General features: G+C 39.6%; 2 protein-coding genes across 5 annotated transcripts in view; one reads left to right on the top strand and one right to left on the bottom strand.

The window, feature by feature from the left end:
• The window catches only part of YLPM1 (YLP motif containing 1), a 75,863-nt gene extending 50,308 nt beyond the window's left edge, over positions 1–25,555 (bottom strand). For 3 of the 4 annotated variants that reach the window (XR_014312411.1, XM_082733371.1, XM_082733372.1), the window contains exons 1-4: positions 24,486–25,555; positions 15,531–15,767; positions 14,234–14,413; positions 12,492–13,486 (exon numbers count right to left, since the gene is read on the bottom strand). Coding sequence is in view for 2 of the 4 variants with exons in the window: in XM_082733371.1 (XP_082589497.1) it covers positions 12,492–13,486; positions 14,234–14,413; positions 15,531–15,767; positions 24,486–25,358 (2,285 nt within the window). In the remaining 2 variants the exon portion in view is untranslated. The remainder of the gene's footprint in view (positions 1–12,491; positions 13,487–14,233; positions 14,414–15,530; positions 15,768–24,485) is intronic. The other variant, XR_014312412.1, reaches the window with a different exon arrangement.
• The window catches only part of LOC309866087 (acylphosphatase-1), a 372,899-nt gene that overhangs the window by 258,316 nt on the left and 89,013 nt on the right, over positions 1–25,570 (top strand). The window lies entirely within an intron of this gene.

Genomic DNA, 25,570 nt, shown 5'->3' with positions numbered 1-25,570 from the left:
CTTCGGCTCAGGTCATGATCTCAGGGTCCTGGGATCGAGTCCCGCATCGGGCTCTCTGCTCAGCAAGGAGCCTGCTTCCCTCTCTCTCTCTGCCTGCCTCTCCGTCTACTTGTGATTTCTCTCTGTCAAATAAATAATAAATAAAATCTTAAAAAAAAAAAAATTATCCAAACAAAATGCAATAAAAGGGTTAGTAGTATCTCAAAGTACAACCAAATGAAAGAGAAAAGAGACAAAATCAATCTAGCAGGTCCAAAAGTTTACAAACAAGGAGTTCCAGAAAGAGAAAAACATAAAAGAAAAAAAAAATTAATGAATAGCATAAAAATTTAAGAGTTAAGAGACTCTCATATCCAGACAGAAAGACCCTAGCTCACTAAATACCCAGTATAATTAGTAAAACAAAACAAACTATGAACTTTTAGAATACTGGGGAGGGGGGTAGTTTCTGGCAATAGGGAGAAGTCATCTAAAAAGGACAAGAATTTAAAAAAAATTTTTTAATTAAAAAAAATAAAAAGGACAAGAATCACAACAGTATAGCATCTACACTAAGTGACAGAAGAAAACAGAATGATGTTCCTAAAACCTTGAGGAATAATTACGTTCAACTTCAATACTTAAATTGTATTAAACAGTTTGGTACTGGCATAAAAACAGACACACACAGATCAATGGAACAGAAGAGAGAGGCCCAAAATAAACCTGCACATATATGGTCAATTACTTTATGACAGAGGAGCCACGAATATACAATGGAGAAAGGACAGTCTCTTCAATAAATCATCCTGGGCAAATCATCAAACAGCCACATACGAGAGAATGCAACTATGGTGCTATATTACGCTATACACAAAAACTAACTCAAAATGGATTAAAGACTTGAAAGTAAGACCCCAAACCAAAGAACTCCTAGAAAAAAACAAAAGGTAAGCTCCTTGGCGTAGGTCCTGGCAATGATTTTTTGAATCTGACATCAAAAGCAAAAAGCAAAAATAAACAAGTGGGACCACAATAAACTACAAAGCTTCTGTACAGCAAAGAAAACCATCAATGAGGGCACCTGGGTGGCTCACTCAGATAAGCATCTATGGCCTTCAGCTCAGGTCATGATCCCAGGGTGTTGGGATTGAGCCCCACATCGAGCTCCCTGCTCAGTGCAAAGCTTACATTCTCCCTCTCCCACTCCCCCTGCTTGTGTTCCCTCTCTTGCTGTCTCTTTTTCTGTCAAACAGATTTTTTAAAAAACCTTAAGAAACGGACAAACAAAATGAATACCATCAACAAAAACAGAAAGGCAACCCATTGATTGGGAGAAAATACTTGCAAATATTATATCTGATAAGGGGCTAACATCCAAAATAAAGAACTCATACAACTCTGGCAAAAATACAAACAATCTGATTAAAAAATGGGCATTAGATCTGAACTGATATTCTTCCAAAGAAGGTATACAGATGGCCAGTAGGTACATGAAAAGATAATCTACATCTTTTGTATGCATCTTTCCTGCATTAAGGAAGTGCACATCAAAACCACAATGAGAGGGGCACCTGGGTGGCTCAGTGGGTTAAGCCTCTGCCTTCGGCTCAGGTCATGATCCCAGGGTCCTGGGATAGAGCCCCACATCAGGTTCTCTTCTCAGCGGGGAGCCTGCTTCCCCCCTCTCTCTCTGCCTGCCTCTCTACTTGTGATCTCTGTCAAATAAATAAATTAAAACAAAAACAAAAACAAAACCACAATGAGATATTACCCTACACCTGTTAGAATGGCTCTTTTCAAAAAGACTAGAAATAACAAGTGTTGGCAAGGATATGGAAAAAAAAGAACTCTTGTACACGGTTAGTGGGAATGTAAATGGTGCTGCCACAAGGAAATCGGTATGAAGGTTCCTCGACAAATCAAAAGTAAAACTACCATATGATACATCAATTCCACTTCTGGGTATCTGTATGTGAAGAAAACAAAAAACTAACTTGAAAAGATACATGCATCCTCATGTTCACTGCAGCATTATTCACAATAGCGAAAATATGGAAACCACCTCAGCGTCCATCGATGGAAGAATGGGTAACGAAAGTGAATACTGAACTGAATATTACTCAGCCATGAAAAAGAATGAAATCTTGCCATTTGTGACAGTATGGATAAACCTCGAGGGCATTATGCTAGGTGAAGTAAGTCAGACAAATACCGTATGAGCTCTCTTACATGTGGAATGTAACAATAAATAAATCAGTAGAAAAAAACCAAGCTCCTAGATACAGAGAACAGGCTCGTGGTTGCCAGAGGCAGATGTGGGGTCAGGGGGAAATGGGTGAACTAATTTTTTTAGTTTAACTACATCAAAAAATTTTAAATGCTCAACTTCAAATTCTATATCCAAATGATTAATCAAGTGTGAGGTTAGAATAAAAGTATTAACCCACACACAAGACTCAGAAAATGTACCTACCTCCAACACAATCTCTCAGTAAGCAACTTGGGCATGCACTCTGGGGAAAAAGAGGCACTAAACCACAAACAGGAAGCCATGAGATTCAGTAGAGAATGAATCCAATCCAGGAGGATAGTCAAGGGAAATGCTGAAGTAACAGCCATACGGCAGATCTTTTGAGCAACCAGCCACCCAACCCGCCCAGGTGAAAAGCAAGATGATGAATAAATTTGGGAGAGCAATCTCCTCAGGAAAAAAAGAGCTGGTGCTTTTGAGACTAGGGTTGGAGAATTATTTTAAATATTTTTCAAGAAGACAATTGGAAATTCTAGAAAAGTCATTACACTAAAGAAAATATAATTATAACACACTGCTTACCTCTAGCAAACCTGGTTTACTTATCTAACAGCAGTGATATAAATGTATTAGACAGATGGGGTTGGAGTAGTGTAAGAATTAAATCCTTATCAGACCTGGAAGCAAATATATAACATCTAAAATGTGTAAGTCAAGAAAGCCGGAGCATATTATTTAGTGACAGGAAGGTAATTACCAGAAGAAACAGCTAAAGAATTAAAAGATGTCATTAGAATCTAGGCTGGCTGCTTTGCCTGATTTTTCCAAACTGTAGGTATGTACCACTTGGATAAAAATGTAAAATGAATTTAAGTGGCACAAAGAGATTACCCCTAACCATGAGGAAGAAGGACTTACTCTGAGGCTAGAAGAAGAAAGATGAGGATAATAAGATAAGGTAAACAGAAGGGCAGGAAGTGAGTTTCACTGGGCCTGAAAGCCTTGATTTTCTCTAGGAGGCAGGAAGCTAAAATAAAGATACAAAGCAAAATAAAAATGTTTGTGGAAACAAAGAAAGCAGCACTAGTGCAGATGGTCTCTGCAAAGTGGTGAAGGCTTGGCATCGTTACTGTTGGGCAAAGGAAAAGGAGCTGACCAGAGACTTGTCAAAGGATACACCGCAACGCTTAGGATGGAGGTCACTTACTTACTTATTTACCTATTTATGATACTGTTTCACGGATTGTGATGGTTTAGTTCCTTTTCTTGAAGTTACATTTATTAATTCAAAGTGCCTGGAAAAACACCTGAGATCATTAAAATTGTGTAAAGCCATCGGCTTTGTATTCAATTCAATAATCACTAGTTCACTTAAGTGTTAAGTAAGACTATCCTCCACAAGGTACAAGAGTAAGAACCCTTGTGCATTTGTTTCCCAGTTTTATCAACAAATCTGAATACAAATGAACTGCCTTCCTACCCAAACTGTGAACGCCTACAGAATTTTGTCCATAACCGAGACATTCCGGCATAAGTAAGACTGATTGAACATCTGTCAGGACCTGTCAGCTCTAGAAATAAATAAACAGATACATAACTCTAGTTCACAGTCCATGGGATGAGGCAAGTAAACCAACAATTAGAACACAATTTGATCAAATGGGACATGTTGGCCTTGTTCACTGAGGGATCCCCATGGTCTGACTCACTGAAGGATCTCAACACATAATTAGAGCTCCCTGCCCCTAGGGCAGGAAAAATAGGAAGGAGTAAAGCAAAACTGACAGGAAAGGGATTCCAGACAAAGAGAAGAGCAAGTGTCAAAGCCAGAGGAAAGAAAAAACAAAGCCAGAGGCACTAAAGGATGTGCAGATAAGGAAGAACAGAACACAGAGGCAAGGCTGTAAAAGTTAAGGAACTCATTACTACAAGCGTCATGCCCGCACATACAGTATGCAGTTTCCTTAAAGGGGAGGGCGCTTTGCTTTCAGATTAAATTGCTGATCAACAGCGAAGGGTCATCATTTTATTTTTATTTGGGGAGTAAGAAAATGTTAAAGCAACTGAAATATACTTTCAACACTACACGTAAATGGCAATTATTTATCAGCACTGCACTTTCAAATTTTTAAAGCTTGAGGATGTAACAAAATGTAAGACTATCAAAACCTTTTGTATTTATAAAAGTAAAGAATTCTTAAGCCTTTAGAAGAAATATATTAAGAGATATTCAATTTAAAAGTATGCACAAAAATGTCATGTTTACATCAATACAATGAAATGCTATGACCTTTTTAACATATAAAAACATTTGAAATAAAGTACAAACATAGTATATATTCACTGAATACAATCACATCAAAACACATGCATTGCCCATTGATTAGATGAAAAGAAAAACAAATATTTGGTATTTAAATATTCAGAAAATTTTTGTACAGTTAGGCATTCCATAAACTTCTAAAAAATAAAAACCCCCAAACTAGGTATGAAACCATTAGAGGTATTTATAAAACTTATAAAAGATTTGACATAAAAAAATAGACTCCAAATGTTGGTATAAAAACTTAAGAGGTATGCAGAAATACATATACCCTTAAACAAGATAACACCTTATTGTCACAACAGTTACAAAAACATACTGAAATCAGCTGACCATGGGAATTACAAAATACTCAATTCTGGAACCAAATTCCTGTCCTTTTAATTTTCATGTGAGATAATTTTTCAGTTATTTTCTAATATGTACAACCAAGATCCTAAAATCAAAATTCCCCCCAAGAGTAATCTCTAAAAACAGGAACAACCATAACAAATGAAAGCAAAGAGTAAAATTATAGTGTTTATAATCCCTTACTAATCCTAATAAGACAGGTACAGAAGAGGTCCACAATTCCAACCTGAAAACCAATCAAAAAGTATGTGTGACAGATCAGAAGCCGAGATATTACAAAGATGGCAAGTCTTGTGCAAAATGGTCAAGAGATTCTATGCAATTTTCATCAAAATTCCAGCAGGTTTCTGAAAACTGACAAGCTGATTCTAAGCATTATGTGGGAAAGAGAGAGGACCAAGAATAGACAAGTCAATCTAGACTGGAGGTCAGTAAACTAAGGCCCATGGGGCAAATACAGTTAAGAATGATTTTTTTTTTACATTTTTAAAGGTGAAAAATAAAAGGAAGAAAGAAAAATATTTGACAGAAACCAAACATGGTCTACAAAGCCTAAAAATATTTACCATCTGGCCCTTCACAGAGAAAGTTTGCCAACCTCTGATCTAGAGACACAGAATTGGAGGACTTACACTAAGAGATATCAAGATTTATTAACAAGACTACAGTAATTAAAACAGGATACTGGTGCAAGGATGGACAAATAGAGTCCAGAAATAAATTCCCACATATAGTCATTTGACTCGTGATGGACTTACTACCAACATAGTAAGGAAAAGATGACTTTTTCAATAAATGGCACTGGGGTCAACTACACAGACATATGAAAAATAATAAACCATGACCCCTACCTCATACCACACATTAACAAACAATCAATTCTATATAGATTGTTGACCTAAAAATAAAAGGTAAAACAATAAAAAACAGAAGATAAAATAGGATAATGTATTTATGGCTTTGCGGTAAACAAAGATTTCTTAAAGTGGGACACAATAAAGCACCAACCATGAAGGAAAAGATCAACAAATTAGACTATTAAATTAAAATCAATAATGTCTATTAATGAAAAGACACCATTAACCTTTGAGGTTCCTCTGGGTTCACTGAATCCTAATTTTAGAATTGTTTTGTTTTGTTTTTAGACAGTCTAGTATACTCACACCTATGAGAATGGCTAAAATCAACAACACAAGAAAAAAAAGCTGTTGGTGAGGATGTGGAGAAATGGGAACCCTCTTACACCATTGCTGGGAATGCCAGCTGGTATAGCCACTATAGAAAACAGTATGGATGCTTCTCAAAAAGTTAAAAAGAGAACTACCCTTTGATCCATCAATTGCACTACTAGATATTTATTCCAAGAATACACAAGTACTAATTCAAAAGGATACATGCACCCCAATGTATACAGAAGCATTTTCTACAATAGCCAAATCATGGAAACAGCCCAAGTGCCCATCCACTGATGAATGGATAAAGATGTGTGTGGGGGGTGTGTGTTTGTATATATACATATACATGTGTATGTGTAGTGGAATATTAGTCAGCCATAAAAAAGAATGAAATCTTGCCATTTGCAACAATGTGGATGGAGCTGGAAAGCATTATGCTAAGCAAAATGTCAGAGACATGATCACCAGATGATTTCACTCACATGTGGAATTTAAGAAACAAAAAAAAATGAGTAAAGGGGAAAAAAAATAGACAAACCAAGAAAGATTTTCTTTTTTAAAGTACGCTCTACTCCCAACACGGGGCTTGAACTCAACCTTGAGATCAAGAGTCCCATGCTCTACCGGCTGAGCCAGCCAGGTGCCCCCCTCACAAGAAACAGACTCTAACTCTAGAGAAAAAACTGATGTTACCAGAGAAGAGGTGGGCAGGGGTGAGGATGGGATAAACAGAGGACGGGAATTAGAAAGTGCAGTTGCTGTGATGCATACCGGGAATTGCATGGAAGTGTTGGATCACCTTATTGTAATACCTGAAACACACATTACACTGTATGCTAACTGGAATTGAAATAAACTCTTAAAAAATAAACAGTTCTATTATGAGGATTGCTATTTCATGACTTTTTTCTTATAGGCTTTCCCGAGAACAAAGAGAAAATTTACCTCTTAAAAAAGAGAATAAAACTTACATTACATGCAATTGGGTCCATTATGGATCCATTACAGCCTTCCATAAATTTAAGACATACTATGGGATCCTAAGTGACTTTTTTCTATATCTTAAATATTCTGCAATTTCCTTATTCTAGAATTCATTACTCACTCATCATTACTTATCAATTATCCCCAACTATGCCAAAGAAGATTAAAATACAAAGGTAATGAAGGAATGATGGATTTGCCTAAAAGATGAAGCAAAGGTGAAAACAGCTGTCACCTCACCCCACTCTGTATTGCCCAAAATATTACACCCTACTTTTAGGCTCATTGAACACAATTGAGAATTTAGAAATTTTCATTTCCTGACTAGCATGGCAAAGAAAAGTGAGAGAGGAAGCTGTGTCAAAATCAAAAAATAAACACAGAGACAGAAGCACTCTAGGCTCTAATAAAGCTGTGAAACCGATCATAAAAGTGAAATCTCCAACTGTTAAGTCCTTAGATGACAGTACCCTAGATTAATATTCTCAAACTCAAGATTCGATGAGTGAACAATAGATTTCTAAGGACAGAAAGGAAATGTACTGTCATCCGCTTAGTCATTAAACTGGAAGGATATCATCACATAATACTCTGTGCCAAGAACCTGGACCGTTTTGCTTTGCCAGGAGAATGTGTGACAGGATTATTTCATCTTTTATGTTTATGTTTATGTGACAAAATTTACTTGAGGCAGAGCTCTGCACTTGTAAAATATTTATAAAAATTCCTATAAGTTGTTTTTCACTATCCCTTTATTGTTACTTCTGTAAGTTATTTGTAAAATTCCTTTAAAATGTCAAAAGGGTCTGCTGGATCAATATGACACTTTTTCAGTACAGTGAGGATGAGAAAGACAAAGGGCTATAGAGTGAGAAACAGTTGAGACAATCTAGACACAGGGTGATATCTAGCATACATAAGGAATCCCTACAAATCAGTAAGAAAAATACATAACCCAATAGAAAAACTGGGAAAAGACCTCAATCAGCACTTCATAAGAGAGGAAATTCAACTTAACAATAATCAAATGGAAAGACAAGTTAACCTCATTTGTAATCAGGGAAATACAAATTAAAGCCATGCCACAACACCACTAGATGTCCACCAAGATTGCTAAGATTTAAAAATTTAACAATACCAAGTGTTGATGAGGATGCAAAAAACCCGCTGGTGAGAATGTACATGGACACAATCATTTCAGAAAACTGTCTGACAATATCTATCCAAGCAGAACCATACCTACCCCCTAATGAAGCAATTCCAATCGCTGGTACATTTCTAAACAAAATACACACACACACACACACACACACACACACACACCCCTAAAGGGACACATATAGCACCAAAAGACACAAAGCAGTGCTTTTTGTAATAACCAAAAGCTTAAATGATCATCACTATTAGACTAGATAAACAGATTGTGGTATAGTCACAAAACAAAATACTGTAGAGAAAAGGGAATGAACACACCAGGGATGAATCTCACAATAACAATGTCAAATGAAAGAGGCCAGACTCAAAAAGAGTACACACAGTAGAATTCCATTTATAAAACTTCAAAAATGGGCAAAACTAATGTGTGATATAAAAAGTTGATCTAGTGGTTATCTTTGGGGCGAAGGAAAACGGGAAGGGGCATGAGGATACTACTCAAGACACTAGTTATCTTCATGTCTTTATCCCAGTAGTGATAACACGAGTTGTGTTTACTTTGTGAAAATTCACTAAGTTATGCACTCAGGATTGTGCATATCTCTGTATGTTACCCTTTAATAAATAAATTTTATGACTGAAAAATAAAGGGTTCTGGGAAACCAACATCCACTGACCTAACAGTTTTAGAGCAGTGGTAGTCTTCTAGAAGACCTGATGAATCAAATGATACACATACATACACACAACTTCAAAACAGCTGCCCCAGATGCTCCAGTATGGAATTTACACATGACGCAGTTCTACCACTGGACTTCTTGGAAACCTTCACAGTTTTTAGAAAGCAGCGTAAATCTGGATTTTGCAAAAACTCAAAGTAATTTACATTACTTTATTTTGATAAGTGTGTTATTGGTAAGTTAGTTATCTGTGTTCTCCATTCTTGTTTCTCCACCCAGCTTTCACAGGTTTCCTTGACAGTGTGGATTGTTCCTACCTCAGTCTCTTTCATTCACTTACCAGCTTCCCACTGATTTTTTCTTTTTTTAACCTAGGTACACAGGAGGAAAAAGAACCATGCCTAGGCAATAGTCACAGATTAAACGCGATATGAGCTAAGTGAGCAAAAGAACTAGAAGGATAAGAGAAATGGAAATGACATAAGCTAGATTGGGGAAAGGTTTTAGAAACAGGGTAGATAATGTGAGCAGGATCCAATTCAAAAACCAAAAAGCCATCCTTATCAAAGTTGCACGTGAAAAAGCTGGAGAGGAACATCTAAAAGCAATATAATCAACATTTATTAAGATTGTAGCAGACCAGAAAGTTGGCCCAAACCTAACTAGATGAAATGTCAAATAAAGTCTTAGAAAAAGAGAAAAACAAAACAAAAACAACTATCCAAGTTCGGGATGAGAGAGGCTTGCCCTAGTTATGGCTAATGTGAAAAAGACCAGGGAAGCCAAACAGATGTTTTGTTCAGCTACACAAGTACGTTATTTATAACAAAGCTGGTAACAGGCTCTTCGGTTCCCTGCATCTGAAGTAAGTGCTCATTGTGAAGGAGACTGGCAAATTCAAGGCCCTCCTCGAGACAGGGAGCAACGTAGCAGGAGGAGGCCAGACACAATGTTAGTGTGAAAAGAAAAGAAGAATCGGAGTTTCTGCGGTGGCAGAGAAGAGCAGGTAAGGCCCGCTGGGAGAGACAGGAGGGCGGTGTTTAAAGAACCACAGGGACATGCTAGAGACGGGGATTGGATAATTATCTGTTGTACCACAGAGCCAGATCTAGAGTCAACAGGCAGAAGTGACAGCAACATATTTAGGCACAACTTTCCAGAAAATTGTCAATACCTTATTATGCTGGTATTCCTTATCACAGTGCCAAAGTTTAAGAAGAGGCCATCAACTACTTGCCACAGGAAATAAAATGAACTCAAAAGTGGATCGGGGCACCTGGGTGGTACAGTTGGTTGAGTGTCTGACTCTTGGTTTCGGCTCAGGTTATGATCTCAGGGTCGTGAGGTTGAGCCCCACACTGGACTCCACGCTCAGTACAGAGTCTGCTTGGGACCCTCCCTCCCTCTCCTTCTATACACAACCCCACACCACAGGCATAGGCTCATTCTCTCTCCCTCTAAATCAATCAATCAATCAATCAATCAATAAATCTTTAAAAAAGGTTGGGGGGGATCAGAAGGCCTTGGATTCTAATTCCATCTCAATCATTTACTAGCAACATCATCTGGGGCAATTTATTTAGAATCTCTCCAAATCTTAACTTCCCTTGTATGTTTACTTCATGAGATCAGAGAGAAATAATAAGAAAATATGTGCAAGACCCAGGAAGACAACCTAAAATGCAACATAAATATCAACTGCTATGAACGGGATATTGTGCTACATAATTGCTAAGATCTGCCTAGAAGTGAAATTATTAGCTGTACCTTATGGTAAGAAGAAAACCTAAAATAGGTCCTAAATTTACAACAAGATTTGGTGGGCAAAAGACAGAAAACATTAATATGATAGGGAAAAAAGGAAGCAGGAAATCTCTGTTTCTTAAGGTGTTAAGAATAATGCATTTTTTTGACAGCAAATTCATCACCAGATCCAAAAGGCAATGCTTAATCTAAGAAATAAGTGGGAATTCTAATAAAAAAGTTACACATACCAAGTAAATCAAGACTACAAAATGTACTTGTAATCACTGACAGTCTGAATATCACTGAATCATGGCATTAAATACAGCAGTTAACTAGTGCTTTTGCTCTGGGAGCCCCCTGGACTCTGCTCCCACTGGGTGTGGACTCAGGCTCTACTCTCCCAGTTATATGATGCTGAGCAAGTTACTCAAACCTCTCAAGCCCAGTCTCTAAAGGGTAAACACAGGGTATGAGCCTGCCTTGTTCACAGGCTGCTGAGAAGACTCTACGAGATAATATAATGCACGTAAAGCCTCTGGCAAGGCTTCTGGCACCCAGAGGAATTCATGTTAATTATGTGTTAACCACAGAGGCAGATCTAGAATCAACAGGTAGAGGTTACAGCAACACATTTAGGTTCAGTGCAAGAAATAATAAGTTTTCTAGAGAACTGTCAACACCTTATTCGATGGTGGAGTTTTGTGCCATGTTGTTTTAAGAGTTATAAATTTGGGGAACAAGTAAAAGATATATTTTGTTTCCAAAAGTCAAAATTCAGGTTAAATTAAAATAATATAGATAACACTGACACTGAGATGGAAAACTAACCAATGTACTGATGAGTAGAAAAAGTTTACAAGACAAAATGCTCAGTATGATCCCGTTTTTGATGGCATATATATTTTTAATTATTATCTCTAGATTGTGGAATTAGGTGAATTTCACTTTTTAGATTATTTTTTTGTACCATCTAAATTTAGTATAAGGAGTACGTATTTCTATCACAATTTCCAATTGGGAAAAAAATGTGATTGGTAAGGTTTCTCTACAGAAAAATTAACATTTAGGTCAACCTGCAGGGGGGAATATACTTTTACAAACTTGAAAAATGAATTTAACACCTTTTAAAATGCAAAGCAAAAACAAACAAAAAACAAAAACAAAAAAATTTAAGACTACTAGTAAATTTCTGTGTGCTTTTCTAAATAAAAATGTGGTTCAGACAAAAGGAAAACATCTCCCAAATTGAGGGAGATATACAAGAAATAAGCTCCATGGGGGCGGGGATTTTGTCCGCTCTGTTATACTCATTGCTATAAGCACAGAGCAGGAATCAATTTTTGCTAAACAAATGGATGAAAGTCCTATTTACTCTTATTCTAAATTTTGTTGCCTATTTCATTCGAATATTGGCTTATTCATCTTTATCGCCAACAGCAGGCATATTATCTAACAAAGAGAATTTACTGATTCAGTTAATTGTGAAATTAAGAAAAAAAAAAGATAAACTTAATAAATACTACTTCTGAAGCTAAAAAGTCATCAAGAAATTGAGAGGCACTACCCTAAAACGGGACATTCATTCTGGACTATGATCTCTACATGTAGGATAAAAGCAGTGACATCAAAGAAATGGGGGCATGTTACTACTTCTAGATTTTATTATGTCACATCTAAGAAGTGAACAATACTAACATTATTAACTGTAAACCAGGAATGTATATAAAAGTACAAAAAGAATATAAAAATCGTATAAATAAAGTTTTTATACCATCAAGGCCTACTCAGCCTAAATCAACAAAAAAGCCAAACCAAACCAACCAACCAAACAAAAGCAGACCTACCTTGGGCCTCTTGGGCCTTCCAAGTAACTGCTTCTAGGAGGATCTGGAAGCAGTCCACCTGACCTCACTGGCATATCCTTGACTCCAGTGATTGGCTGAGATGGAGCAGCTGAAGACTCCCCAAGTCCTTGCTCAGATGAGAATGAACTATATGGCAGAGTAGACTTGCTCAGAGGAGTTTTAGAATTCATTTGTTCTGATGGGCTAACAGCTGATTGCAATGGAGGGTGGTAGGCTGAGGGCGGGCCTGAACCAAAAGACACAGGAGTGGGAAGCAGTGCTGGTCTAGGTTTCTCTGGAACCTGTGAACTCTGAGAAGTGGAGGCTGGTGGGACTGGGGCTGATCCTAACTGAGGAGGCATCCCTTGTGGAACCCCGGGAGGAGGTAATCCTGGAGGAGGTGTGGCTAAAGACAATGGTGGGAGAGGCAGGACAGGTGGAGGGGCTGTTGAGGAGAGGGACGGTGGGGGAAGAACCGGCGGTGGCCCTGCAGAGGAGAGGGAAGGTGGGGGAAGAACTGGCGGTGGCCCTGCAGAAGAGAGAGATGGAGGCATCCCAGGTGGGGGCACAGAGGTTGGCAGAGAAGGTGGCATCACAGGTGGGGGCATGCCAGGCGGTGGCACCGAAGCAGGCAGGGCAGGGGGCATCACTGGTGGTGGCAATGATGGAGGCAATACCGGAGGGGGCATTGTCGGTAGAGGTGGAGGCATCTGAGAATACGGAACGAAAGGAGGTGGCATTGACATGTTCCCCATATACTGGTTCTTCATGTTCTGAAAGGAATTGACTTTCTCCTGGAGATAGGTCTGAGTCGCTTTCATATGTCCCTGCCATGTTTTCCACTGCTTCTCATACTCCTGAAGCTGATCTTTATGAGGATAAGAATGGAGCTGCTCCTCCCACAGCTGAAACTCCCGCTCCCATTCTTGGTAGAGATGTTGAAACTGTTGCTGCTGCATCTCATAATGCCGCAGCTGCACGTCTACAGACATGGTCTACGAACAAAGGGTGACAATTATTTCAAGACATTCCTGTAAGAGAACTGACCCTAAAGTTAAAATATTAACGAATCAAGGGCATCTGTAGTCTTAATTAAAATGCTAAAGACTTTGGGAGACTAGTAAGGATAAACTTGTTACATCTCCTTAATGACGATCATTCTTTCTTCCTTTGACTCATTTCCCTAAGTTATCATAGAGCTGGAGAAACCAACTAAACACTAAAGCAAATACCTATCTCAGTAATATTTGTTTTCAAGTTTTTCGTACTACCATGGATCACTTTAAGAATTTTAAAAATGATTTATTACTATAGACATACAGACACAAGTTTGTGTCTTCTGGATATAAAAAGAGCAGTTATCTTGTGCTCTGTTTCTAGGTTTCTGTGGTGATTGCTATGATCTTTTTGGTGGATTTTTGCTTGTCTGTCACTGAAGTGATTTGTAGGCAACTTGAAACTACATGATAAGAATCTCTGGTTCTTAAAATCCTTAGCAACGGTCCTTTAACACCTGCCTGGGTTGATATGACCAGAAGTCTGCACTACACCTGCCCCATCCCAAGGGCATTTCTATAAAGCCGTACTTCCCAAATCCCCGGTGATGTGACAGGTAACTACTTGGAACCCCCATGGAAAGATCAAATTTAATTTCTCTCCTTCACATTTAGATCTCTTTCAAGAATAACAACTCCTCCATGACTTGGGGCAACTTCCCACGTGCGAGCTGAGGCGGCACTTGCCTGCATATGTGGCGGCTGCTGGATAATCTGCTGGTACTGCTGGAGGATCTGCTGTAACTGAGTGTGCTTCTGCATTATTCCCTGATACTGGAAGCCAACTCGATGCTGCTGGTGCTGCTGCCAGTGCGCGGCTGCGGCCTGCAGCTGTTTTAACCTAGCGTCCTCTTCCGGGTCTTCAGACTAAAAGATAAAAGAGAAAATACACTTTTATATAAGTAACAAAACAGCAACCAAATTAACAAAAGACCCAAATATTTTATTAAGTATTGTATTACACAGTTCAGAATCTTTACAACTCTGGCTGACTGAGAAAAGTTATTTTGTGTTTAGATAAAATCCCTGGCTCTGCTTACACTGTGGCTCACGAGTTCTTATATAAAGGACTTTATGAATCCCATAGTCTTCACTGTAATAATCATCTCACTGTTCCTGAACAGGGCAACCATTTCCCCAAAACAGTTGCTTTATAGCTATGTCCTTTGCACTCTATAAGAAACCTTTGGGGTGCCTGGGTGGCTCAGTGGGTTAAAGCCTCTGCCTTGGGCTTGGGTCATGATCCCAGGATTCTGGGATCAAGCCCTGCATCAGGCTCTCTGCTCAGTGGGGAGCCTGCTTCCCCCTCTCTCTGCCTGCTTCTCTGCCTACTTGTGATCTCTGTCAAATAAAAAAAAAAAAAAAGAGAGACCTTTTTCTTTTTCACATTAGCCACTTTCAACTAAGAGATTACAATGTCATCATTACAGCTCAGTAAAGTTTCCACACAGGCTCTTGGGAGAACAAATATCTTTGGACCAAAGTGAGAACTTTCCCTGTGTTATGTTCAGTGACAAGGATGATCACACTGAATGCTTCAACAGCTCTGTAAGATAGCCACTGTTATACCCATTTTGCAGATGAGGAAACTGCAGCACGGAATGGCTAACCAACTTGTGCAGAGTCCCCACCACCCGCAAGGGACAGCGCCTCCCCTGCCGCTGGGGCAGCTGAACAACAGACACCGCAGCTCCTAATGGCTGCCCTGGCTGCCAGTGTGACAGCTCCCGGGCATCCTTTTAGCGCTTAGAGAGCCTCAGTACAGAAGAGTGTCTAATTCTTCACTCACTTCAACCATCAGAAAAATGCCTTTTCTAAACCCAATCAGGCATTTATCCAATTTTCCCATATCGGAATTTTGCATGTTTAAAAAAAAAAATACACACACAGAAAAACATATATTCATTTGACAAAAGTATATACAAAAGAATCAGGAAAAAGCTAAACAATTTCTTAAACAGCAAATAATTAATTTTATGGTTACCTGGGGTTCCTCAGGTGGGAGAGGAGGCGGTACCTCCTCATTAGGTGGTGGCAATGGGGGCTCATCGGACGAAGAGGGTTCTGGTGCTTGACTGGCGGCAGGTACTGTAACTTCTTCTTTTACTGGCTCAGGGGCATCCTTTGCTATGACGGGACCTTTTTTGTGTCCTGGCAAGTGCACTTTTGTCCTCTGCTGCAAACTAAGCAGGTGCTGCCGATACCAATACTGCTGCTGTTCCTACAACAGAGGGCATTTTTAAAAATTTTAGTTGAAAATCCTATATATTTGCAACTTGGTGTTGACAGAGACCTGCGTTTGTATTTGTGGTCACATGTCTGTATGTAAGAAAAGGCAAAGCTGGACTGAGAAAGGCAAATAAGTAAACATGATCTTTCAATTCCTCCCCCAATTATATACATTCAAGTTACACCATATATATTAATTCAACATACTTCTCTACTCTTTTAGCACACATACTTTTGGAAGTAAGAGCAGTCTTTTTGATAAATGCTCAGAGGAAATCCTTTCAGTATTCACAGCTGCTTATTTTTAACCTGCCATTGGCTGGTGCAGATTTATCCAAGGAGTCTCATCATTAATGAACACAACCAAATAGTTCTGTCTCTTCTTTGCCTTCTCTTTCCTCCAGTGCTCGTCCCTCTTTTGAACACCTGCTGTATGCCCGCTATATACACATAAATGAGAATATACTGTGTTTTAGAATACTATTTATTTTAAAAGACTCAGCTTTGTTCTCCAAATTATACTGTAATTTAACTTTCCGGAAGCTTGTTTTGTGTGTCCACTTGAAAAACGTTACAACAGTAACTAATCTAATGCAGAAATAATTAGAAAATACAGCTGATCCTCATTATTTATGGAGTCTATATTTGCAAATATGCCTACTTGCTAAAGTTTATTTCTAACTCCAAAATCAATACTTGGGAAACTCTGGTGTCATTTGTGGACATGCGTAATAGAGCACTGAAAATTCTGAGTCGCCAGACTTGCACATTTCCTGCTGTGGCAGAACAAGGCCATGCTCTGCCTTTTTGTTTCGCTCTCATACTGTAAATAAGTGTCCTTTTCATGGTCTATTTAGGACCACATTTTTCAGATTTCTATGCTTTTTGTTGGTGACTTTGCTGTTTAAAATGACTGCAAGCATAGTGTGGTATGCGGTCTGGTGTTCCTAAGTGCAAGGAAGCTGTGACGTGCTTCACACAGAAAACCTGTGTGTTAGATAAATTTCATTCAGACATGTGTTATGCTGTTGGCTGTGAGTTCAATGTTAATGAATCAACAAAGTATATTAAATAAGGTGTCATTAAACAGGAACACATGTAAAACAAGGTTATGTATTAACTGGTTGATTAAAATGACACCAAAGGCTCACAGGAACCTAACCCTGTATTTCCCCCTGGGAGCAATGGTTTAGTATTCACTAATTCAATGTTCTTGGCAACTTTATGGAACACAAATACCTCAAAATAAGGAGAATAGACTGTACAAATAAGCAATAACTAATTAATTAAAATCAATTAAAAAATCTCACCACTCAGACCTAACTACAGGATCTTCATTTTCCCAGTACTTATTATATAATTCCCTATGGTTACAAGGTTGCATACAGAAAAGAGTTGTCATAACACTAAAATATTCACACATGTACTACCCTTTATACTTCCATAATTAAAAACAGCATGTATTTCTACTACAATTATAAAGATGTAGGATTTTATGAAAGTGATGTTGGAGAACTTTGGAACCCATTACTGACAGCTGAGGATCTAGCAGAAGTCCTGTCAGTTAACAACCAAAACATTTTTTATAATAAAAATTGCAAAAGAGAATATGAATATCAAAATCTGAAAACAGCCCCTAGGAAAACTAATAAATCTCTACTTTCTTTTTCAATATATCCAAAACCAAAATAAAGACAACATGTAATGCTGCCATATTAACTGTGTTGGTATTATAACTAAAAATTATAGTACAGAAACCAAATCAACACTATTCTTTGTTCATTCTAAGACTCAGCTATCCCTTATGATTTGGGGCTTTGTTTTTTAAGATTGTGTCCCAAATCAAATTTTTTACTTTTTACATAAACTTTGGGTACCTGTGTTGAGTGGATTCATTTTGCTTAGATTCACTGTTTTATTATCTGTTTTTTCAGTCACAGAATGTTATTTTCTTGGGAGAGAGATGTCTCATGCTTTTCTTATATCCTACCTGGTGCTTAAGCATAGTGCTAGAGCACAGGAGAATGTCACTAAAGGGTTATTGATCAACTGAAGACTTCCTTTCCACTCATTTCTATGACCTGAAACTTGCTTCAAACTATTGAGAGGAATAAATTCCATCTCACTACCTACATCTTGAAGTCTCGGTCATGAATGAGCTACTATTATGTTTTTAATTACCATGTACATAATCATCAGCTCCAGAAAAATAATTATTTTTCCTACTGAACATTAAAAAAAAAAAAAACACAGCACACTGACCATGATAGTTGACAATAATGTACCATTAAAACATTTTCAATGTCTTCCACTCTTTTATGAAAAAAGCAACAGGCTTATCTTTCAGCTTAAAAAAATTAATAAACTTAGTCTCTTTCAAGTAAAAGTTAAAAGTTTCCCTTGTTTTTAGTTGCTTTGAAAGCATCACTAAAAGATACACAAAGATGCAAACCATCTTTCATAAACCAGAAGCCAATGGCTACAGACATGGAAGACTGTACAGATCTAGATTCTTGATCAATTTGTATGTACCCACCTAACTGTCAATGCTTCCCATCTTTGTCTAAGACCTAGTCTAAGATTAAGAACCTTATTAGGAGCTCGAGTACTTGTTGATTTGCTGACAGTAGCACTGTAGGTTAATTTCTATTTCATATGAACCCAAGAAGCAGAGTAACTAGATCTAAGTCAGTCCTAGGACCTGGCTTCAGCACATTTTTAAAGCTCTACAGATGAGCATCATTCAGACATGTCTTCAGTGACCCCAAGAGAAATGTGACTTATCTCTATTTTAGAAAGAAATAAAACCTGCTTGGACTTACTAATGAAGCCAAAGCCAAACTAGTAGCCACTTTTTCTAACTGTCCCATCGTATCAGACAACTCAATCTTACATGGGATGCTAGTTCACAGATAGAGGAAAATCACTGCATATGTCACATTCAAAAAGAGATTGAACGAAGAGAGTTCAAAAGGATGTAAGAATTATTTGTCAAAAATATCACTATCAAAAAGAAGCTAATTTATTCAGCAAGCATTTACTAACCACTTGCTACCAGTACAGTAATGAACTAGGTACTAAATGATTTTCCAGGGAAATATAAAGCAGAGAATGTGTGAGGTGGGGCAGGAAGGGAAGAGACAGAGAGGGAGAAAGAAAGAGAGAGAGAGAGATGTTTTAGAGATAATTTCAGAAGGTTGCCTTTCCTATCCAGGTTATTATCAATGCCTGTAACACTAAATGTACTATGTCCTACATCCTAAAGCAAGGGGTGGGGAGAAATCTGGCAAAATAATGGTTTTCCATTTTTTAGTCTTATTTAAAACATATTTATTTTTAATACTTTTGAGGTTCACATTCCACTCCAGGAATTAAGGTCACCAGATAATCTTAGTCCCATCTAAAAAAAAATCAGAACTAAAAAAGAAGGCGCCTTTACTTCACCTCTTCCTCCAGCTCCTGCCCTCATTCTCTCTCTCTCTCCTTCAGTCAAACTTCTTGAAAGAGTTGTCTATACTCACCATCCCCATTTCCTCACCTTCCATCACTCCTCAAATCAATGCAATATGGCTTCAGTCACTATGAAACTGCTCCTGCCAAGGTCAACAATAATCTACATGTCAGTAAATGCAAAAGATAACTCACAGTCTTTATCTTGCTTGACCTCTCAGTGGTAGTGACACAGCTGACCACTCCCTCTTCCTAGAAACAGTCTTCTTTGTACTTCTGTGGGACTGCACTGTCCTGACTTTCCACCTACCCGTTTGGTCTTTCTTCTGTTGGTTTCCGTGGATACCGAGATTCTGCGGGACTAGGCTCAAAGTCCTTTAAACTCTATCCTTACTCTACACACACTCCTCAGGAGACCTCCTCTATTTCTGTGCCCCAAATACCATTTTTATGCTGATGACTCACAACTCTTTCGTGTCTCAAGATCTCACTTCTAGACTCCAGACCTGTACCTAACTCTCAATTGAACATCTCCATTGGAATCATGTGGCTCACGGACCTCAAACTCAGTAGGTCTAAAACTACACTCACTCTTTCACATCATTCCCAGACCTGTTCTTCCTCCTCTTCCAGGTTTTCCTATTTTATTAGTAAATGGGACCACTATCTACCCGGCAGTCGACTCCAGAAACTCAGGAATCCTCCTTGACACCTCCCTCTCTACTACTACTCAGATCTCCAATTAGATTCTAGCGCACAAATATTTCTCCAGTCTTTCCACTCCTCTCCATCTCCAGTATAACTATCCAAGTCCAAGACTCTATTATCTCTTGCCTGGATTATTTTAAGTATTGTCTCTAAGTCACCCTTGCTCTTCTCAGTTTCACTCTCCAGACAGCAAACACAATGAGCTTTCAAAAATGCCCATCTGTCATATTCAACTATACAAAATCCTTCAATGGCTTCCTACTGCCTGAAAGTCCTCATAGGCCCTCCCGACCTGGTTTCTGTCTACCACCCTTACCCTGGGCTTTCAGTAAGCCTTACTTTGAATGCTATCTGGTTAATTCCTACTTGTTCTTCAAGTTTCACTTAAATATCACTTCAAAGGGAGGCCTCTTCAATTAGGTGTTAGCTCTCAACCATATTCAATCACTTAAAAAATATTTGTTTCTCACCTACTACATGCTAGACCCTGAGCAAGACACTGCAAATATAATGGTGAGCTTAAGACCAGAAAACAAAACAAAACAAAAAACCCCGACCCTTTCCCATTCCTCATGGAACAGGCTAGTGATACTGTGTATTTTATAATCCCACAGCACCTTGTACTCCTCTTAATTACTTATTAAATGTCTTGTTCTTCCCATTGGGACGAGTCATTGAGGGCAAATGCCATGTCTTACTTTCTTCACTATTTAATCTCTGGTACTAAACTAAGCACAGCACTTGGCACATAACTGCTACTCAATAAATACATGAATATTAAATAAATGACTGGAGCACCTGGGTGGCTCATCCGTTAAGCGGCTGCCTTCAGCTCAGGTCATGATCCCAGAGTTCTGGGATCGAGCCCCACATTGGGCTCCCTGCTCAGCAGGAAGCCTGCTTTTCCCTCTCCAACTCCCCCTGCTAGTGTTCCCTCTCTCACTGTGTCTCTCTGTCAAATAAATAAATAAAATCTTTAAAAAATAAAAAAAAATAAGTGACTAAAATTCTAATCCAAGTCAACAGCTTAAATTTTGAGAATAAAAGGATTAAAAAAGTCACAAGTTATGAAAAAAAGGCTAGTATGCACTCTACCTAGCCAGTCCCTTAAACACATAGAAAAATTAATTCTTCAAAAATACACATTGCATTAAATCATCAATGCTTTATCCTGAAAACTAGACATTAAATAGAAGACTATTAAGCACTTATCCTACCTTTCCTATACCAACTGTATTTCCAATAAAATAGTTCTAGTTCATGAAAGTTTTTCTTTACAGAATTCCATATAGTAAATGTAGAAGAAACGGCAAGACAAAGTCACCATGTAATAACTTTCAGTGAAGAACTAATTTACTCAGGCAAAGACTATCAGCGGATGAATCACCAGATGGAACATTAGAGGCAAAACTGACGGGACAATGGAGGGACTAGACTATTAACCCCTGATCAATCTTGGTTCCAATAATAGTGGGACAACCAAGCACTGTGTGTCTCTTCATGAGATGCAAATGAAGTACACAGCACCACCCTCATGAAGTTCACTTGCCAAAAGAAATGTGAACTTAAATCTAAGCCTTCAGAGTTTACCAGAAACGTGAAAGGGAATGGGACAAGTCAAATGATAAGAAACCAAGAGAAAGCAGGCAAATCCAGAATGTGGGACATTCTGCAGAACAAGTGAGACAGATTTCTCATCTATCCCAATGGCATGGGATAGAAAGAGAATAGGAGAGACTAATCTAGATGAGGCGTTCTTAACTGAGGGTGATTTTAACCCCCAAGGGATATTTGGCAATGTGTGGAAACTTTCATTTCCCACTGTAGGCTGCTACCAACATCTAGTAGTTACAGGACAGAGGTGCTGCTAAACATCTTACAATGCACAGGACTGCCTTCCATGACAAAGAATGATCCTACTTCACAATGTCTGTATTGGATTCTGATCTGAATAAACCATTAAAGCATGACTGAGTTCACTGGGGAATTTTAATATGGATGATACCAAGAAATTTTTTTTAATTAGTATGATGAGACAATAGGGGAAGTCTGAATGGGTCAGGTATTAGATGATACAAAGAAACTGTTGTTACATTTTGTAGGTGTTATAATGTATTTACCTAAGGAAAAGTCCATTAAAAAAAAAAAAGATTTTATTTATTTATTTGACAGAAAGAGACACAACAAGAGAGGGAACACAAGCAGAAGGAGTGAGAGAGGGAGAAGAAGGCTTCCCACTGAGCAGGGAGCCCGATGTGGGGCTTGATCTCAGGACCCTGGGATCATGACCTGAGCCAAAGGCAACCACTTAATAGCTGAGCCACCCAGGCGCTCCGAAAAGGTCCATTTTTTAAAAAGATGACTAAGAATGTAGAGATGACATGACATGACATCTAAGATTTGCTTTAAAATATTTCAGCAGCAATAAAAAAAAGGCACAGGTCAAGTAAACATGATAAAATGATAAAATCTTGACAGTTTTTGAATCTGAATGACGGGTTTAAAGAAGAAACCATATCATTTTCTCTACTTTTGGGGGTGTTTGTAATCTTTCGCCATCAAAATTTCTAATGACATATTCCAAAAATAAAATACGAACCAAAGAATAATAAATTTGCAGAAGGGTTCTTTGTCAGAGATCAGTACTGGCATGAAGAAAACCTGTGTAATCTAATAAGCCAAAGTATCCTAAGTCTAGAACATGACAACTCTTGTAGCTTATTCAACAAATCTCCATGCAGAGTCTACAGTTTGCAGGGCACTGTCCTAGGTGCTACAGAGGATAAAAAGATGAGTGAGATGGTCCCTGTCTGCAAGGGACTTAAAATCTGAAAACCAACCAACCAGATGGGTGAGTCAGGGATGGCTTCACAGAGACCCTGATATTTGAGATGTACCTTGAAAATAATACAATTAAGGCAGGGAGAGAGGGTTGAGAAACTTGGGGTGATTTCTAGACAGAGGTAAGAAAACCTAAACAAGCTTATGAGGCCCTTCTTGGTCTGCCTCCTACACTTCTCAAGCCTCATCTTCCACTCTTTTTTTCTGGCTCTCACCAAAGAATTGCAGGCAATGAATACGCAAAGCACTGAAAGAAGTTCAATACAGACAAGGGTGTAAAGGCAGAAAAGCAAAACCAGCAAACCAATGCTCATGTTTTTGTATTAAAGATGGGTCTGATTCCTCCTCCCCACCCTCCAAAAACAATTCATTTGTCTCTCAGAAAGCCAGAAAAAGTCTAGTAGAGAGGAGAAAATGGATGTTGTACTTTTGCATGGACTAACTCCGATAGTGTTTTGACAACAAAAACAATGGGAATTTCAGAATGGGTTGGGAATGGGGACAGAAATTTCTTCTCTAGAACAGAGGAATCTGGGGAAAATAACCTAATGGGATGGTGTAAGCCCAAAGAATCTCTTATTCTCCTATTTTACTCCAATATCACAAGTGTCTTCTCCTGATGTGTCAAGCACAACATCTTGCTTACTTAAAACAACTTGTGTTCTTAATTTCTAATGGCAAACCATTAAAGCACCACATCCCTATCTTCTGGAAATCTTTTATATGTAAATCTGAGCTTGCAGACTAAGACTCTCTTTTCATTAGGGAATCTAAGGTAGATTAGTAATTGCTAGAAGTGTCTATTGTAAGAAATCATTAACAAGTTATTTACTCCACTTTAGTTCTATCTTCTTTCTTAAGGGAGAAATTCATTTGTTACTGCTATCCTGTCCATCTGTGACTGCTCTGTAGGAAGCATCACTTAAAACAGAAGTTTATAGAAATGACTCTCTCATGGAGGAAGATATATCAGTAACTTTTCTTCACCTTGGCCAAATTCCAAGGCAGTTACTCTGGAGCGAATGGTAACAATGCATTGCAGCAAAATGGTTATGTCTTAAAGCTTGCTTTAAGTGATTTGGGAAAAGGACGAATGGGTCCATTCCTTAAAATAACCAAGAGACTCCCAAATGGTCAAAGGCGAAGAGACTTCTTATGTATCGCATACCCACGTATACACATAATTAGACACTCCTGGTAAGAATAAGATTTCCATTCCTCATTTGCTAACATTTGGAATTCGCGAAGCTGACAGCTATCAGTGGCCCCTGAATAACTTTTTAAAGAAGCTACCTAGTCATAAGGTTTGTATACATTTCAAGTAACAGCCTTTGGGAAACTTCTTTTTTATGCTGCCTCTCAAATGGAAATTTGAGGTTAAAATACAATTTTAAAAGAAAGTGCTCTTTGTAAAAGCAACAAAATCTAGGAGGTGGGTCAAAGGGAACCAAAGTAATTGGTAATTGGTAATTCTTCAGCCACCCCACTACTCTGTGGTTTTCAGAAACATCCTCAAACCCTGTTCTTTTAATAATCCACATTTAGCTACTTGAAAAGCAGAGATGTCAGACTTGACGCGTAAGGAATCCTTTGGAGTGTAAATTAGCTATTCATTGTGTTGGAATTAGCCTAAGCACAGGTTAAAGCCCTGAGGCCTGCTCACTTAGGGCCCTCTAGATGAAAGATGCGGCTCAGGCAGATGCTTTCTTACCTGTGGAGTCATTGTGGAGGGATCTGGCTCTGGGGCAGCTTGCTGTTCAGCACTCTTGTTCTTGGCCCCACTCTCCAAAGGCTCTTGCTGGACAGTTGTCTTATTCCCAGAAGGGGCGGACGGTGGTGGTGGAGCTAGTAGCTGGGATTTAGAATGGCCCTGGGAGGGGCGGGAAGGAGATGCCTGAGAGGAGGGCAAGTAGGACTGGGAATGGCTCAAATAGGATTGCGAGGAGGAGGAAGAGGAAGAATAAGAAGGGGTGGGCGCCAGGTAGGATTGGGAAGGTGGGGACTGAGAAGGGGACGGCTGAGCGGGAGGTAGGTAGGGCTGAGACGAGGCCGGGGGGTAGTACGAGGGTGGCGGCTGAGGTGGGGGCATGTAAGACTGAGAAGGGGGCATATAAGATCCCGGCGGTACAGGGGGAGATTCAGGGGGGGAATCCAGCTCCATGGGAACCAAACCAGGAGACCCATCTCGTTGGTGGTGGAGCATCTGGTGTTTGTACTGCTGCTGCTTCTGATAGCTGAGGGCCGGCCCAGGCGGCGGGGGCATCGGTGGCGGCGGTGGCTGCCAGTCCCCGTAGCCGCCCCCCGGCATCACCGGCGGGGGCGGCAGGGGGGGCGGAGGAAGGTGATGGGGCTGGAGCACGCACTGCATTTGCTTCTGGTGCATCTGCTGCAGCTGCTGGAGCTGCGCCAGGTGCTGCTCGCGGAAGCTCATGAAGCCCGAGGAGGAGGGGGCCGCCGGAGTCGTCGAGCTCGAGTACCCGGGCCCCGGCGAGGCCTCAGGAAGCGCCACCGGCGGTGGCGGCGGCGGGACCGGCGGCGGCGGATAGTGGCTGCTCCCGCCATACCGGCCCCAATTCGGGTACATATCGGAGAAGGCGGCGCAGGGCTCGTCCCGGCGCCGTTACTCGTCGCAACCGACCTCCAGGAGCTGCGGCGGCGACGGCGACAGCCGGAACTCGCGGCGCCTACAGGCCCCGGAGCGTGTAAACGGAGCGCGCCAGTGCGCCGGCGCTACCGAACTGGGCCCGCGACCGGGAAGGCGGGGACGGCACTGGAGCGACTACGCCTGCGCAGTAG

The sequence above is a fragment of the Mustela nivalis genome (assembly GCF_964662115.1).
Source record: "Mustela nivalis genome assembly, chromosome: 6".
NCBI classification, from domain to species: Eukaryota; Metazoa; Chordata; class Mammalia; order Carnivora; family Mustelidae; genus Mustela; species Mustela nivalis.
Note: the sequence above shows the minus strand (reverse complement) of the source record. Positions and strands in the feature narration are given on the sequence as shown.